Below are 17,383 nucleotides of genomic sequence, written 5' to 3'. Positions count from 1 at the left end.
ACTTTGAAACTTCAGCCTCTTGCAATCTTTTGGCTGCCTTCCCTTTTAATTTAACTTTTGCCAGATTATCTAGTATTATTGCTCGGCAGAAATCAAATGAGTATTATTACATTGCTAAGGAAAAAGATGTCCACATGTGAACAGCCTCTCAATCCTATAAACAATTCCTCGAAATACTAAAGAGCCATATCAAATAAGTCAAAATCATTTTAAGTTTCTTGTAAAATGTAAAGTTTGCAATAATATATTTTGACAGTTGCACTTCTTGTTTGTGTTGCCCTTCTTTAAGTGTATGTACATGAGAATACATGAACAACAAACGTAGGTTATATTTTGTGTTCACCTCTTTAAGACAGTGTCCCCCATAACACTGAAACATTAACGTTTTGGTACCTAAAGTGTTTCACCTTGCATCAAGATTTAAACACCCTTCAAGTGATCCTTTCAATAATATTATCAGAAACATTATTTCAATGATAAAACCATATTCCATGTACCACCAAAGCAATGCAATTGAGAACTGCCGATTTCAGTATATGTGGAGTCTTCCATGAAAGCATAATGGGATCATAAACCTTAACCTAAAAGGTTTAGTGGAGGGGAAAAAGGACTCTTTTCATCGAAGTAGAAAGACATTGTCTCACTTGATACCATATGTTTCCTTGTAGATAAACAGTTCCACAAGCACACATGCTTAGAGGCAAAAACAGGAATGATAAGCTCCATCTATAGGAACAAGCATTTCACGCAGCAGGGTGGATCGATTTGGCATGCTTGTTAGGGAGATCAACAATCAACTATTTGATGTGGAAGTATACATACTTAAAATACTACAGTAGGTATCAACAGACACAATTGTAGTGTACGTGGAAGACCAATTGCAAGGCCCATATGAATACAACAGAATCAAAAATTCAAGCCTCACCCTAGGCCAGGAATCAAGTGCCTATTGTATTCCGCTGCACAAAAGCACAGACCCGAAAGAACAAGTAAAAATGTTCGATGAGAGTTCAGGTGTTCCAATTTACAGATGGCAGGACATTCAGCTTTGTCCCTCAAAATAGGTTGTTCTTAGTAAGCCTGCAAAAGCAAATGAAAGTCAGATCAACAGGTTACGGATGACTGCAACAATCTTGAAGACATAAAGGCTAAGTTGTAGACCTGATCAATCAGAAAGCTGAAGTGCCCACTGAAGAGTACCCAGCGGCCTTGAGCTCTTTCAGAGTGCTCGATAACCAGTCCAGTCCCTCATATAGGCCATCCCCTTTAAGAGCACATGCGCCTTGTATATGCCATTTTCGGTTTTTAAGATCATAAAGACCAAGGCCTTCACACACTTCCATTGGAGTCATTGCTCCTTTCTGGACCAAAATTAGGGGAAAAAACAAAAAGGTTCAAGATGATAAATATCTACCAAACACGAGAGGAGAAAATGGAAAAGGGGGTAGAGGGGACATTTGATTTGCTTCTTTTACGTTATATTAAGTTCTAAGTATGCGTGTGTGTGTCTGTCTGCTTCTTTTTATATCCACCTTCATTCCTACTAGACTTAATTTATGAATATGTTAGACCTTCGTGGCCGAACTTTCACTCCCATAAAAAAGTTTTTTGGTCTCGCAACCATTTCATAGAACTGACATTTCACTTTATGTGGGATCCACTGATTGCATCACTGTTGCAGCACTCATCCATCAGTCATCCTATTCTAATTCCACGTGTTACGTTTTTATCTATCATACCATTATCCTAAAATATGGAATCTGAATATCTGACTTGTCTGCATTTAAGTATCCCAAACAATTCAATTATTATGACGGTCGACTTTTGGAAGGTTTTGGTGGAAAGGAAAAAAAATAAGGAAAAAGGAGTTGTTCCTATTGTCTTGGATTTATTTAGCAGCGTTCACTTATTATTTTATCCTCCAACAGTACACAAAGAGAGAAAAATAGATATCAAGAAACTAATTGTATTTTGTTGATGCACAAACCCACTGATATCACAAACTTACCATGTCCTGCTTGTTAGCAAAAACCAAGATGACAGCATTAAGCATAAATGGATCTCTGATGATAGCCTGAAACACATTAAGAATGAGATTTCAGTAGGTAAGTGACCATTGTACCTGAAACAAAGAGATAAAAGTTCAAAAGCAGAACCTGAAACTCTTGCTTTGCCTTTCCGATTCTCTCTCTATCCAAAGAGTCAACTACATAAATCTGTATACAATAAAGCACTTAGTAAACAGAAATAATTAACCATTTTACAGAGACAGGATGCGCAAGCAGTTAAAGGCAGTTCACATAAAAGGGAAAATGTAGATTTGGTTTTTATGGAAGTTGACTAATGCATTCAGTAATGATGGTTTCATGTGCTATATCACATTCACACATTTTCTCATTTAAAATATCTTATCAACCTTCAGGAATTAAGCTTCCTATTCGGCTTTTAGGTAATACCACCTATGGAGAAAAAAGAGGGCGGAAAATTCACCTTTTTCTTTACAAGTAAAGAGGGAATATTCATCTTTCCCTATGGCATCTAATGATACAAAAATTAAAATCAACAGCAGATGCGTAGTAGTCGACACAGATACAATCTAATTTAAATATATAGTTACCAGTCCATCTGTGTTATTGAAATAATGCCTCCAGAGTGGCCTTAATTTCTCTTGACCACCAACGTCCCACACAGTGAAAACCACATTCTTGTACTGTACTTTTTCTACATTGAAACCTGTATGCCATGCATATACAATCAGCTATTACATATACAGGCATTCACTTAGGTGTTCAACTACTCATTTCTGTAAAACTTTGCGACATTCCGAACATGAAGGAATTTCCATTGCAAGATTTGAGATCCAAATTTGTGCCTTTTGCAACCACTATAATGTGATCTTATGTGATGGCCTCAAAATTAGGAAGAAAAAGAAGGATTTATTTTCAGTCAGAGAATTAGAAAAGATAAAAAATGATTTGGTTGATTAAGTATTTAACTAACTCTGGCATGGCCTATCAAAGTACTTTCTTTGTAACAAGTGTTGACGCAATCTTTTCAATGAACTAAGGATACTTCTCAAACAAAAAGCCGTACATGTGATTTTTCTGGTAATAAAGATCCACTGTGTGTTGTGTATTAGAGCAGTGCAGAATCAACAATACTCAGGAAATCTTACCATGCATCCAATTACATCAACCTTATCCTAGGTAATGCCCTATTTCCATTTTCTCTCATAATTCATTTACAACCTATCCATTATTTATTTAATAAGTAAAGCACAAATACCATTGAGTGATATTCGGATCTATATTCAGATTAAAGATGGAAAAACAATATTAGCTATGTAGGATGCTCACAAGTCACAAAATTACCATATGTTATAGATCTTGGCGTTTTTTTTTTTTTTTGTTGTTAAGTTTTGCCTATGACATTGATAAGTCTTTTTTTGGTGATAAGTACATTGATAGGTCATATTGCAGTTAGTTGAAACTTCAAATTCATCAAGCAACAAGTAATTTAAAAAAAAAAAAAAAAAAAAAAAGTTGTCAAGTCGAGAACAATATCAATGCAAGTAGATTCAGAACTGAAGCTCCAATAAAACATTTTCAAAGTGCCACACCACTGCGAGCGAGAATTTATAGCAATAGCATACCAATAGTAGGAACTGTGGATAGAACTTCTCCTATATGCAGCTTGTACAATATAGTGGTTTTCCCAGCAGCATCAAGCCCCAGCATCACAACCTATGCCAAGCAAATCATAGAAGACACGGCAGAAAGGTATAAGATAATTAATTACACATACAAGAAGAATAATCAGCTAAGAAATTAATTAGAGACAAAAGACGTGTAGTGAACATAAGGCAATGGCCTATGAAAGCTGACGGATGGATGATAAGAAATAAGCATCATTTCATACATAAACCAGCTACAACAATCCAACCATTTGTAGTAAATCATTTTCATTATAGGGGACGCAAAAAGTCATTGCAGAAAGCAATTTGGTTTTTCCTCCAAGAAACTCTCCCATTCCCTTCCCCAAGTCCCTCTCCATGCTGCCAGCAATGAGGGCACTGCATTAATGGTTTTTTTTTTTTTTTCAGTTTCAAGAAAATAACCTAAGGCAGAAGCATTTACGTGAGATAGTACTACTTCATAAAAATTTATGATGATTACCTATTTGAAAAGATGATAATAATAATAGGGAAGATGGCAAAGATGAGATGATCTCTGACACATTGAAAGTCGCTACTGATCTAAAGATGGCCATTTTAGGCTCTTTGCAAGTTTACTCTGCCTGCTTTAGCAGTGCTTCGTTGAAATGGGAGGTCCATTCGGCACTACGTGGAAAATGGAATCCTAGAGGAAAGGAATGGCATTGAAGGGAACCGGGCTTTACTTTTTTATCCCACCAACATAGGAAATGAATGGGTACTTTTAGCTTATTTTGACCCGTTCTTCCTGAAATAGCTTCAGTATATATTGTTTTCAAGTTTGATGAAATCAATTTACTACTGAGAGAAACAAACAATATAGATCAACCAAGTGAATCACAAGACCAAGTTACAGCACTGCACTTAATTGAAGTCGTAAAGGAAGCAACTTTAGAAACTGCACTTATGCACAAGAACTACCACAAACAGGAGTGCGCCAAAAGGAAGAAAACAGTAATGTGCTAATGAAGAAAAGAGTGACCACTGATCTTGATAAATGGAAATTGACCAAAATAAAAGGATCAGAATTGCCATTTGTTATGAGGGCACCCATATCTGTTTCCAACAGACAACTTCTGTTAAGGGACCTTTATTTAATTTTATTCTCCATGTGTACTTTTTACTCAGTGTGCTCCTTCAATGGAAACTTTAACCCTCAATTGTTGGATTATCAATACATAAAGAAATCAACCGCAAGTTCTCCAACTCCCATACAACGAACAGATTCCTAGGTTGGTGTACTCTAAAAATGATAGCCAGTTCCGAGAAGTCCATAAAATACAGTGAAGCTAATCCTGCTCTGTTGAGTAAAATCACAATATGCAACTAACTTTGAAAAACCCAGGACAGATATTTTTACATTTTTGCCACAAGCTGCGTGAAGAAGTTCTAGAGTTAAATTCAACCCTGCATATCACATTCTTTCCTCAACAACCTCACACATGTTTATACTCACATCACTCAATTTCCTCAAAAATATGTAGCCAGTGTGTTATTCTTAAGATGTAATACATCAAGCACCAGCATCCACTCAGGAATGACCAAAAAAGAAAAGGTAAAATGACGGAGTGGAAGCTATTAAATAGTAAGGGGATGGAGGAACTCGTCCTCAAACCTCAGGAACAGAAGATCACAAACTAATGGATGATATTCAAATCAATAATCATAAGAAACCTTTACAATGTACCAAATAGAAGAAAAAAAAAACTTTACAATTGATAACTTCCAGCCCTAAATTCCTTACCCAAATAAGAATCTTAATTACGGTAAGACTACTAAAAGTAGACAAGATTCTTAATTAAGGTAACTAGTCCAATAGCTAAAATAGGAAAACCCAAAATAGCTAAACTTACTGCTTCTTAACTGGACCCAATCAAAAGTGAGGGTCACTTAAATTTACATTTTTATCAAGTACCTATTCCCTTCCTCTAACCCCTGAACCAAGAGAAGTGAAATTGGAGAATATCTGAAACCCATTATCTTCAATGAGCTAAGAAGAAGCCCCAGAAACTCAAATTGGCAAAATCATCAGTCCCAATTATAACTCCGACCCCTAAATTCCTTACCCAGACAAGAATCTTAATTAAGGCAAGACTACTAAAGGTAAACATGATTCTTAAATAAGGTAAGAGCCCAATAGCTAAAACAGGAAAACTAAAAAAAAAAAAAAAAAAGATAAATAAGTCAAGGTCACTTAAAAATTACATCTTTTTCAAATATAGAAATAGATACTGTAAATTAAGTAAATATCTCCTTCCTCTAACCCCTCAACCAAGAATAGTGAAAATGGAAAGTATCCGAAACCCATTATCTACAATGAGCTAGAAGAAGCCCCACAAACTCAAATTGGCAAAATCATAAGTCCCAATTATAACTCCTACCCCTAAATTCCTTACACAGACAAGAATCTTAATTAAGGCAAGACTACTAAAGGTAAACATGATTCTTAAATAAGGTAACAGTCGAATAGCTAAAACAGGAAAACTAAAAAAAGATAAATAAGTCAAGGTCGCTTAAAAATCACATTTTTTTTAATGTAGAAAAGATACTACTATAAATTAAGTAGCTATCACCTTCCTCTAACCCCTGAATCAAGAGAAGTGAAACTGGAAAACATCTGAAACCCGTTATCTTAAACGAGCTAAGAAGAAGCCCAAGAAACTCAAATTGGCAAAATACTGGAGGATTTTCAGATCAATAATTATAAGAAACCTCTACAATGTAGGGAAAAAAAAATTACAACTATTTAGAACTCCTACTCCTAAATTCCTTACCTAAACAAGAATCTTAATTAAGGTAAGACTATTAAAAGTAGACAAGATTCTTAATTAAGGTAACAGTCCAATATCTTAAACAGGAAAACCCAAAATAACTAAAGGGTCACTTAAAAATTACATCTTTCTTAAATGTACACTGTTTAAGTAGATATCACCTGAACCAAGAGAAGTGAAATTGGAAAGTATGTGAAACCCATTATCTTAAATGAGCTAAAAAGAAACCCCACAAACTCAAATTGGCAAAAATATAAGTGATCATTTCCAAATCAAGAAATGAACATACAAAAATAGAAAGCCAAAAAAAAAAAAAGGCGGGGGGTGGGGGAGGGGTGATAAGGGTGTGTTTGGGCATACCCTCATCTCAGAGTTACCAAAGAAGGTATCAAATAGCTTGCGAAAGGCCTGTCCCATTACACCTTTTCTCTTTTTTTCTTTCAACAAAAGTGAATCAGATGAAATTGGATAGTGATATGTAAAAGATCCAAGTAAGAGAAGCTATTATGTAACTGTAATTTGGTGATCTGAGAAACTTTAAAGTTATTTGATGATCAATTTGAGAAACAAAAGAGATGCAGAAAAATGAAAGACAAAGAAAGGTAGCGTTGTTTTTCTTTTGTTTCTGCAACTTTTCTGAGCTTCTTTTCTGTTTTTCTCTTCTTCTTTCTTTTATTTATTTATTTATTGATTCTATTTGCCTTTCAATTTCAGTTGCTGTATATTGTATCTTGTATTTGGATTATTGTATTACGCTTTCTATTGTAATTTGCGATGGCTTCTAAATCTATCGCAAATAATCTCTTTTATCTCTCACGGTACGATAAGGTAAGGTATACGTATACTTTATTCCCCAAACTTCATTTAAAAAAAATATACCGGGTATATTGTTATTGTATATTCCTTATTCTATTGTTTATAGCCCTGGAAAAGGAATACTTGGAAGTTGCAAATACTGGGAATTCTTTTGGATCAATTCTTTCTTTTAGTCTATTTCATCTTTTAGCACCGGAAATGGAATACTTGAAAGTTGCAAATATTGTGTAACTTTTTGGACCAATTCTTTTTTAATCTCTCTTTCATTTTTTTTTTGTGTCTCCATCCATTTTGAGATGGTAAACGATTATTTTCCTCAAAGAAATAGTGCTACAAATACATTGTCATATGATTTGGATATATGTTTATTTCTTATTACTATTAATAGAGTCAATTAGAAATTTAAAGATCAATTTCCTTATTAAAAAATAATATTCAATTATCAATTGTTAAGTACTCCTCTCCGTTTCATTTACTTATTAATTTAGTTTAAAAAAGATGACACATTTTATAATTTGAAACGATTAATTTTACACTTCTCATTTTATCTTTAAAAAGAAATTTTTATAGTCATATACATTTTATGTCTTAGTTAATGTCACAAGTTTTCTTTAAAAAAATATTACCACGAATGTTACGATATTTTAAGACCGCAACTTTAAAAAAAAAAATCAATTCTTTTGTAATTCCGTGCGGATTCAAATTATACTACCAAATAGATTGATGTTGACACCCAATTTTGTCCCTCCTTTATTTAATTTTATTCACTCGGACGTCTAAATTTACTGACGAGCTAAACACTTTATTTTCACTTTTTTATTATTTTCACTACTCTTATTTTTAAACATATCGAGCATTACTGTATCACAAATTTTAAATGTTCGTCATCGTTTTGGAATCATTAAATTAGTTACGAGACAACACTTTATAAAATATCTATTTTTTACATATTAATTATTTATTGTCTTTACATAATATATATTATACCAGTCATTAACTTAGAAGCCCGAAGATAATTAAATAGCGGAGGAATGGCCAACAATTTTCAGCTAATTAATGGTTTAGAATACAGATACAATATTATTTCCTACCCAAACAAACAACCCACATTTTTATACCCAACCCACATTCTCAATCCATATTTAAAATTAATAGGCCAGCCCAAACGGACCAGCCCAATTTAATTTCTACCCGACCCGGACCAATCCCAATTTTTCCCTAAAAACCTAAAACCCTCAGCCGCCCCTCATTTTTTATTTTCTCCTTTCTCTTTCCCTTTCTCCTTCTTCTCCCTCTCTAACCCTAGCCGCCTCTCCCTTTTCCTTCATTCCCGCTCCTCCTCTTCCTTTTCCCTGCCATCTCCACTCATGCTCCTCACATTCTTTTGTCTCCCCCACTCTCCTGTCGCCTTGTTCCCCACTCCCTCTCTTTCATACGCTCCTCTCTCTCTTCTCTTGAACCAAACGAAACCTTATAAATCTGTGGCGAATTGAGGCTTAAAAGGGGGGAAGATCGGGGAAAATGAAAAATCTCCCTACAAAAAAAAACGTAAAGCTTGCACCTTGAAGAACAAGAACAACCGACAATTACTCTATTTTTTAGTTCTTCGTTTTAATTACTTTAATCGGGTTCGTTCGAGTTCGAGCATAGATTCACGACCACCGTACCCTGTTCACTGTACCTACAACAGGTAAAATCCTTATCCCTATTTCCATTTTTTGTTGATTCGTTGCTGTTAAGACAAATTCCTACGTAGTACAAAATGTATTGTTTGCAGCCTTTGTTGCTTTCTATTGATTAATATGATTCTGTGAATATGAATACACATGCTAAGTATAAGATACATTTGTTGAAGTTTATTTCCTTTTTCGAATTTGAAGTGTTTGGCTGAAGCTGGAATTTAAAGTTTAGTCTTTTGAATTTTTATCCGAAACGATGTCGATGAGCATGAGTAGTTCCTTGGTTAGATTAGTTTGTTGGTTGGTTTATCTTATATTGCTATGCATAAATATAGGATGAATAGTTTGCCTTTCATGTTTCTACATCGATTTTGTTTCCCGGGTCTTCAGTTTGTTGAAGTAGTACATAGGCATACTGATGGTTTGCATTTACTCAAAATCTGTATCTCGTTTCTGTTGAGTAGGCTGTTGTTTCATTACTTTGCCTGACTTTCACTGCATTTTTCACCGTCTCTCAGATTTATGGCTTAGTTTTAGGCAGTTTTTAACTAGCTTCATCTCTGTTTGGATTTCTTCCTTGGTGCTCATGTTAAGCCATGTGATCACATCTTAGAGCAATGTTCAGATTAACACTAATAGACAAAGGTCTTTGTTTCTAGTTGATATGTGTCGTTAAGAGATTTGATATACTTTTCTGCTAACTGGATGGACACGAGGAAGTCGTCTCGTGTTTTTAATAGTTAGAAGGAAAGCATGCTAAGGCTAAACAACCTTTACTGTCCTGTATGATCACTGAGAAGGTAATTGAACTGAAGTAATCTTCTAAGCAATAAAGAATAGTTCAAGAAACCTAGGAGAGGGCTTACGGGTGAAACACTTATCATGTTCTTAATTTCTATGCTCTTACTCTCTGTTAAGTTGTGACTTCAGTTTGAGAATGATGATGCAACTGTGATTTTTATTTACTGTTTTCTGCATTAGTTCAGTGTCGGTGGAACCATTTGTGCGTTAGGTGATGTTCCTGTTTGAAACTTCATGGTTTCAAAGAGTTTACAGTTTAGTTATATCTCCCCTTTTGCTTTGCCTACAGCTGTTGTTATTATCCCTCTTTGCCCTTCAAAGGAGTATGTGTTTGATTGGTTATTACTGTTTGGTGTTATTAAAGTCTTTTGATATGAATTTCATATGTATGCACTTGTGCATTCCCTCCTGCTCATACCCACATTTTTTTTAATTGTCTTTGAACTCATCTGTTCTGTATAGTGATTTCTACATGATTTGTCTTGGCTATTTCACTTCTGTTGAATGTGCTAGTTGACCATGATGCAGCCCTATCGTCCTACTCAGTTTGTTGTTTGGTTTGTGTTTTATTTAGAGCTGATTATTCATTTTATGGTTCTTTGGTTTGTCCTTAAATGAGATTAGCCATTTATGGCCTGGACTTTTAGCTGAGATTAAGAGGAAAACAGAGTGTTTAAAGGGTTTATTTGAGTCAGTGTTTAGAACTAAAAGACTGCTGCATTGTTGCTAAATTTAAACTATTGTGTTAGGGCGTGAACCAATTATTTCTGCCTTTAAAATCAGTTATTTGTTGCTGGAAATCTAGGGCAGAACATTGTTATTTGCTGCTTTTTAAACTACATAGTGTTGCCATAGAATTGTTTCCTCTGTTAGTTGTTGTTCTTTCCTTCTTTATGAATCTAAGGAACCACTGATGAGTTGATTTTGTATTACCCACTGCAAATGGAACTGACTTATAAGTTCCAAACTGTTGTGGTTTCCTTGTGTTCTTTCTGAACATAAACTGAATCGCAGCATTTGGAACAGTATGGTGGTGACCTCTTAGTTTTCCTCATTTCTAATCTTTGTTGTCATATTCTTTGGACTGAAGCTGCTGTTTGCATTTTGTTATCTTTACTGCTGCATTTTGAGGATCAGTCATAGCATGTTCAAGCTGTGCAGTCGCCACTTTGATCAGATCCGTCGCGTTATTGCATATTCAATTTTGTGATTCTTATATTGCCAAGTATACCATATTGATTATGTGTATATATATGTATGACCAGTATACTATACACGCTTAGCCTTGTTTATCCATTGCATACTAGTCCTGTTCTGTCGAAAAATGCCGATTGAAGTAGTTAAGTTTGATTACTAAATTTTGAGACTAATGATTGATATACACTCTTATCTTGGGAATTTGGCTTGGTGAGAAATATATGGTTCAGCTGTTGTTTAACGGCAGCAGCCCTTTTGTTTGGTATGAATTGGCTTTAAGTTGGAGCTTTAGCCTATTTATAAGCTGATATTTCATAGTATCGTCAAGATTCATTTCTTTCGTACGCGTTCTAGTGAAATCTGTTGAGTTATCATATGATAATTTTATGCTAATCTTTATCTTTCTTTTTACATGTACACCTCGGAGCGCAATGGAGTCTTCATAAAGACTCATTATCCGAACAGTCTCATTTTGAGACTATACGGCATTTGAACTTTGCACGTGTCTTGCTATTCGGCTCTCATTCCCTCGACCTTCATCCGACCAGAGAACAAAGAGAGTGGTTAGCCAAACGGCAGACCATTGAAAACTTTACTCTTATGGTAGTCAAATGTAGCTTTAGTCATCTCATTTTTATTTTTTGATGCTTGTTATGTGTCTGGTGTGACTGACATTTTATCTAGCTGAGTGATTGTGATAATTATTTAACTGCTTATTCTAACCGAGCCTCTTTATATTAGGATGTCTCAATTAGCGAATTTAGATCTTAAATTAAACGGAGTTTAATTGTCCTCATAAGTTTGTCATCTGTTAGTTAGAAAGACAGATATGTTTCCAGAGCATCACAAATTTTACACTAGCGATTAGCTTAATCTAAGGAATAAAAGAGCAAACTAATTTAACAGATAACTCTTTCACTTTAGTTTCTTTCCAAACACTTGAAATATATGTTTGTTTAAACACAACATTCGTATAATACACATTAAACTAATAGTCTTTCTATGAAACTTTTAAAAATTATTTAATATTAATTTTACAATAGCTTTTTTTTTTTATTTTATGAGTCGGCATAACTCATTTTTTCTCCAAATACATGTAAACATTACATATCCTGCTTCTTTTAGTTTATTTTTAACTAAACTCTTTTATGCGACTACTATTTTCTATAAGTTTCATTTTAAATAACTTTAACAATACTTACAAGATATTTTCTTAAATATTTAAATATTACATCTACCCTTAGCCTAACTAATCATAAGTCCGGTCGGTTAACCATTGTTAATGGGTCTTAAAGGATGCCTAATACCTTCCCTTTAGACTAATTGAACCCTTACCTAGAATCTTAAGTTTCGCAGACCTTAAATACAGTTAACTTTAAACCTAATAACTTTAATAAACTTTAGGTGTCCCAATTCACCATAAATAATTAGGTGGCGACTCCTTAAAACACATAACAAAAAATAGGAATCTCCAATATGTCGTACGTCATACTTCTAACTCTCCGGGGTTAAAAAAGGGGGTGTGACAATTGATACAGAGAGGCTAGTTGTTGTTAGTGTCACGACCTGACTAGGGGCCGTGACGAGTACCCGATACTTGTACCGAGCACTCCTTATCTATCATAATACCTTTACCTCTTAGCAAGCCGTGTAAACAGAGCCATATTTTTTTTTTCTGAACCTTAACATTAGCAGCGTCACCGTAAACATAAGTAGTAAGCTTTCCGCTATCGCGTTATACCGGGACGCGAACAATTCAAAATACAATACATCTAACTGTACATAGCTGACTGTGCATATCTGTCTACGAGCCTCTAGACATAGTACACTTATACATAGAAAGGGCCGAGTACTGTCGTGCCCGAATGTACATACACAAAATAGTACCGCTGGAGTGAGGCTCCGAAACAACTGGAGCGCTGTCAAGTGTGGCTGGTAGAGCTTCTAAGGATCACGTCCACCTGTCTGCTGACCTGCGCGGCATGAAACGCAGCGTCCACAAGAAGGGACGTCAGTACGAATAGTGTACCGAGTATGTAAGGCATAAAAGATAATATAAACAGTAACATAGAGTACGATTAACAATATCATGGAGTCATAGGACATATAACGGGGCAGGAAAGTAACCTGTACGTGGGAAGGCCTCTGTTTCAGGCCGGCTATCATGTAGGCTTGTCCTTTTCTCTTTGAGACATTTCTTTCTCGTAGACACAGAAAATAGGATTTATATCGTGTCATATTTTATCATATTATGTGCTGCTCTATCATAGTGTGTCGTATCACGTCATGTCGTAGCATCTCATATCATAGTATATCTTGGCATAGCGTATCATGTCATAGCATTGCCCCTTTTTCAGAACACGGTGTCCCTTATTCTCGTATACAGAAAACAGTACAATTCAGTAACCGGTATCTTTTACTCACATTTACAGACGCCGAATACATCGGCTCTCCCAACCCCCCTCCCCAACGGTGTCCCAACACATCATATCATATATATCATACATCATATATATACAGACGCCGCGTACGGCTCTCCCATATCCCGCGTCCCGGCATCCCGCGTCCAGGATGAAATCCAGCTGAATCAGGTGGTGATATAACAGTGGCCCTTCCCCTTTCCCCATATACATATACATGTACATTTACCTCTCTCTTATACATATACATGTCCTATATACAATTACTTATCTTATATACATATACATATCTATACGCATATACCTGTATCATATAACCAGCATGCACGGGAGTCCAAGGAAAGTTACGCCCATCGGAGTGACATAAAGTCGGCAACCTCCGATTACATTATGGAGTACTTGTGATCGCTTTGTCTCACCTTGAAGGGACGAGTATTTTAAGGCGAGACTATCAACGGAGAATAGTATTACAGTAACCGTAGAATGAAATCGCGGGCATCATAGATGATAGTCATAGGCTTTGGAGTCTTAGAAAATAAAGTTAGAGCTAGGGAATATAAATACGATCCAAAAATAGTTTATCAATTTCATATTCACATTGAATCCTTAGCTTAAAAATATTAGTCGTAGAATCGTTCCGGTCGTACTTATCATAGGTACATTCTCTTGTCTAACATTATCATCATAGAAACATTCTCGTTAGAGTAGTCATAGTACTTGTCATTTGGTAACGAGATCGGGATCCAAGGTCCCCTTTGGATTCACTTCAAGTAAGCCAGCCAAGGCTACAGGAAAATCCGAGAGTAACGGGCCCACCTCGGGCCGGATGGAGTAGCGTATACGATTTACATATGTTACGTGTCATAGCGTTACTTGTGAGGGTCTTAGGGTAATCGGGTCCCATTTATACAAGTTCTAAGGGTGTAGGAGGTTTTTCCAACAATTGGCACACTTTCTAGTTCAATTCTATTGAACAAAAAGGAGAAAACTTTAGGTGCGGGTTCCGGGGAATAGGGTTGCCCACGAGGCTCGTGCCCGACTTATTACCCCTAAGACATGCCATAGAAAGAAGGGTGAAGCCTTACATACCTCTTTCCGCTCCTTTTGCTACTCCAAATTCACGTTGCAATCCCATCAAAATCTGCAAATTGGTCATTTTTACCAAAACTCTCATTAGGACACTTAGAGTTAGAATCTTAAGGAAACACTTGGCTACCGAAATTTCGGCAGCATTTCCTCTGTAAATACACCATCCTCAACATTTACCTAGCAAGTTTTCAATCGACAACAACCCGGGAATTCAAACCCGGCCAAACCATCAATATAAATTCAACAATCACACTAGCAATTCACACATTTCATTCAATACACATAATCTCAATTTACCACTTTCTCCAAAACCTTCCGACTTCAATGAACACAATAACACCCTTATAGTATACATTCCAACGACATCATACCAATATCATTATATTTCATACATGCAAGAACATAACATTCCATTTACATAATCTTCTAAAACAAGCTTTCAACTACCAATACTTCATTAAGCTCATTAAGCTTTCCCTTAGCAATCTAGAATCCATAATCAACACAAATTCACTCCTTAACCATTAAATCCTTATTTTACATCATGGAACTTACCATAACAACAATTACAATACTAAATAAAATTAATTCACCACACCTTTCCATACCCTACACCATTCGGCCAACACACCCCATATACATATTTCCATGGATTTCCATATTTTCTATACTTTACAACAATAACCAACACACAACATAACACAACACACACACGGCTATACATAGAATATACACCTCACGACCACCACCTCTATATGTTCATGTTCTTCATGAACTCCATTCATTTTCATACACTACAACATGCACAAGCCTCCATAGCATAAAAAAAATTAAACCTTACCTTTTCCCTCAATTCTCCACTTGACTAGAATCCACAACTTGCATAAAAATGTGTTTTTCTTGCTTCAAAGATTACTCCACCTTGCTAGGGACCCCTTGAATTGGTAAGAAGTGATTTTTGAGAAATTTTTATCAATTTTCTAGGAAATTTTAGCACTTGGCCGTGGCCTATGGAGAAGTTTCTCCTCACTTCTTGTTCTTTATTTTCTTGAAAATTCTAGAGAGTTCAATGAAAAGATGACTTGGTCATCTTTTTATTTTGACTCATAAAATTCCAAGTGGGCTTAAGCCCACCAAGTAGTGGACGGCCAAATATCCAATGACCGAGCCCACTTTTTTTTTTTTTTTTGTGTCTTGCATTTCATACAAATTATTTTCGAACTTTCCAAATTTGCCCTTCGTCGTCCTCCATATTTCCACGAGTCATATTGCAACTTCCCTTTATGCCCTTAACCTTTCTCATTATTCCCACTTCAAAATTTCTCATAAGCAACTCGTATGCTTAACAAAATAAAAATTATGGTCTTGCTTGTTGTCTTCCCGCGATTGTATTGAATTGTCCAATTGCATAAAACGCGGGATATAACAGTTAGTTTGATCCATTCGTATTGAAATATGAGTCTAAGGACGTCAAGAAAAGGAATTGTTTATTTACACCCCGTATCTCCTATTCCCTCTGTTTCAATTTATGTGAACCCTTTACTATTTGAGAGTCTTCGAGGTGGTTCTTTGACCTCGTTTTCCTTATATTTTTTCTAAGTTATTTGAATTATAAATTATCATGACTTATAGTACCTTTCATGTAGTTTCTAAATATATAAAAAAAATATTTTTACAAACTTAAAAAATCTATGTCAAAATTTAAAGTCAAAGTTATAAAGTTATAAAGTTTGACCCTCGTACTCCGAAAAGGTTCACATAAATTGAAACGAATGGAGTATTTTTTTTTTTCTCAATATGACAATATATGTGAACTGAGTTCGACTGGCACAATTTCTCGAGTACTTATCACTTGAATTGTTCTCGAACAACTTAGGCATTTTAAAAAGGAAGCCATAACAAAATTGCCGATCACAGGATAGTAGTATAAAAAAATTACTGGAAAATATATATTATAACTACGTTTACATAGAATTTGTTGGGAAACAATGGGACCAGAATTACTTTTGCAAATAGATTATCCATTAGATGGAGGAAAAAAATAGAATATCAATCGACCCTCTTAGAACAAAATACAAGAAGTTAATTTGCAATAAAACCAAGTTGGGTACAAATTGGAATCATCCGCTTATACATAATTTCTGAAAATAAAGACAATTTTTAATGATAAATTTGATTGAGTGATTTTATAAGGAAAAAAAATCGTAAGTTGAGTGATTTTACTGATACAAAATAAAGTTAAATGACTTTGCAACATAATTGATTATAGTTAAGTTATTTACTCGAATAGATGAGAGGGAACTTTAGCTTTATCAAAGCTGGAGTTTGTGGGCAAGTTCCCTTACATATCGCTGACCAAAAATCATAAGTCTTAAATCTCTTTGGAAAAAATACACCACTATTTCCTCCAGTACACAAAAATGATTTCTGCACAACTGGCCAATGCCTGTACACATTACACCTACTCTCAATGCTGAACTAAGGAGGCCAAATAAACCTATCTGATATCCTACGCAAAGTTTTTTATTTTTAAATTGGCACCGTTTATGATAGGGTTAAGGAGAAAAAATACACCTCAAGTATCATTTTTTTTTTTAGTTTCCTACCCGAATTATCAGTTATGAGAGTTTCCTACCTAAACTATCACCAATTAGTTTGCAAAACACACCTCAACTATCGGTTGTTTACTTTTCCTACCTGAACTATCACACACTAGTTTGCAAAACACACCTCATTAGTAAACAATTGATAGTTGAAGTGTATTTTGCAAACTAATCGGTGATAGTTTAGGTAGAAAAAGTGAACAATTGATAGTTGAGGTATGTTTTGCAAACCAATTGTGATAGTTTAGGTAGGAAACTCTCACACCTAATAGTTCAGGTCGGAAACTAAAAAAAA

General features: G+C 35.2%; 1 protein-coding gene across 1 annotated transcript; it reads right to left on the bottom strand.

Moving 5' to 3' along the window:
- Nucleotides 1–774: 774 nt before the first annotated feature.
- LOC132602767 (uncharacterized) lies at nt 775–7,196 on the bottom strand. The gene is made up of 7 exons (XM_060315541.1): nt 6,844–7,196; nt 3,653–3,743; nt 2,618–2,733; nt 2,157–2,216; nt 2,009–2,074; nt 1,162–1,361; nt 775–1,080 (listed from the first exon to the last, which is right to left on the bottom strand). Exons 1-6 carry the CDS (start codon nt 6,898–6,900, stop codon nt 1,170–1,172), a joined length of 582 nt encoding a protein of 193 aa, XP_060171524.1. The 5' UTR covers nt 6,901–7,196; the 3' UTR covers nt 775–1,080; nt 1,162–1,169.
- Nucleotides 7,197–17,383: the final 10,187 nt, after the last annotated feature.

Source organism: Lycium barbarum, chromosome 1 (genome assembly GCF_019175385.1).
Source record: "Lycium barbarum isolate Lr01 chromosome 1, ASM1917538v2, whole genome shotgun sequence".
Classification (NCBI taxonomy): Eukaryota; Viridiplantae; Streptophyta; class Magnoliopsida; order Solanales; family Solanaceae; genus Lycium; species Lycium barbarum.
This window is presented reverse-complemented; position numbering and strand designations above follow the sequence as displayed.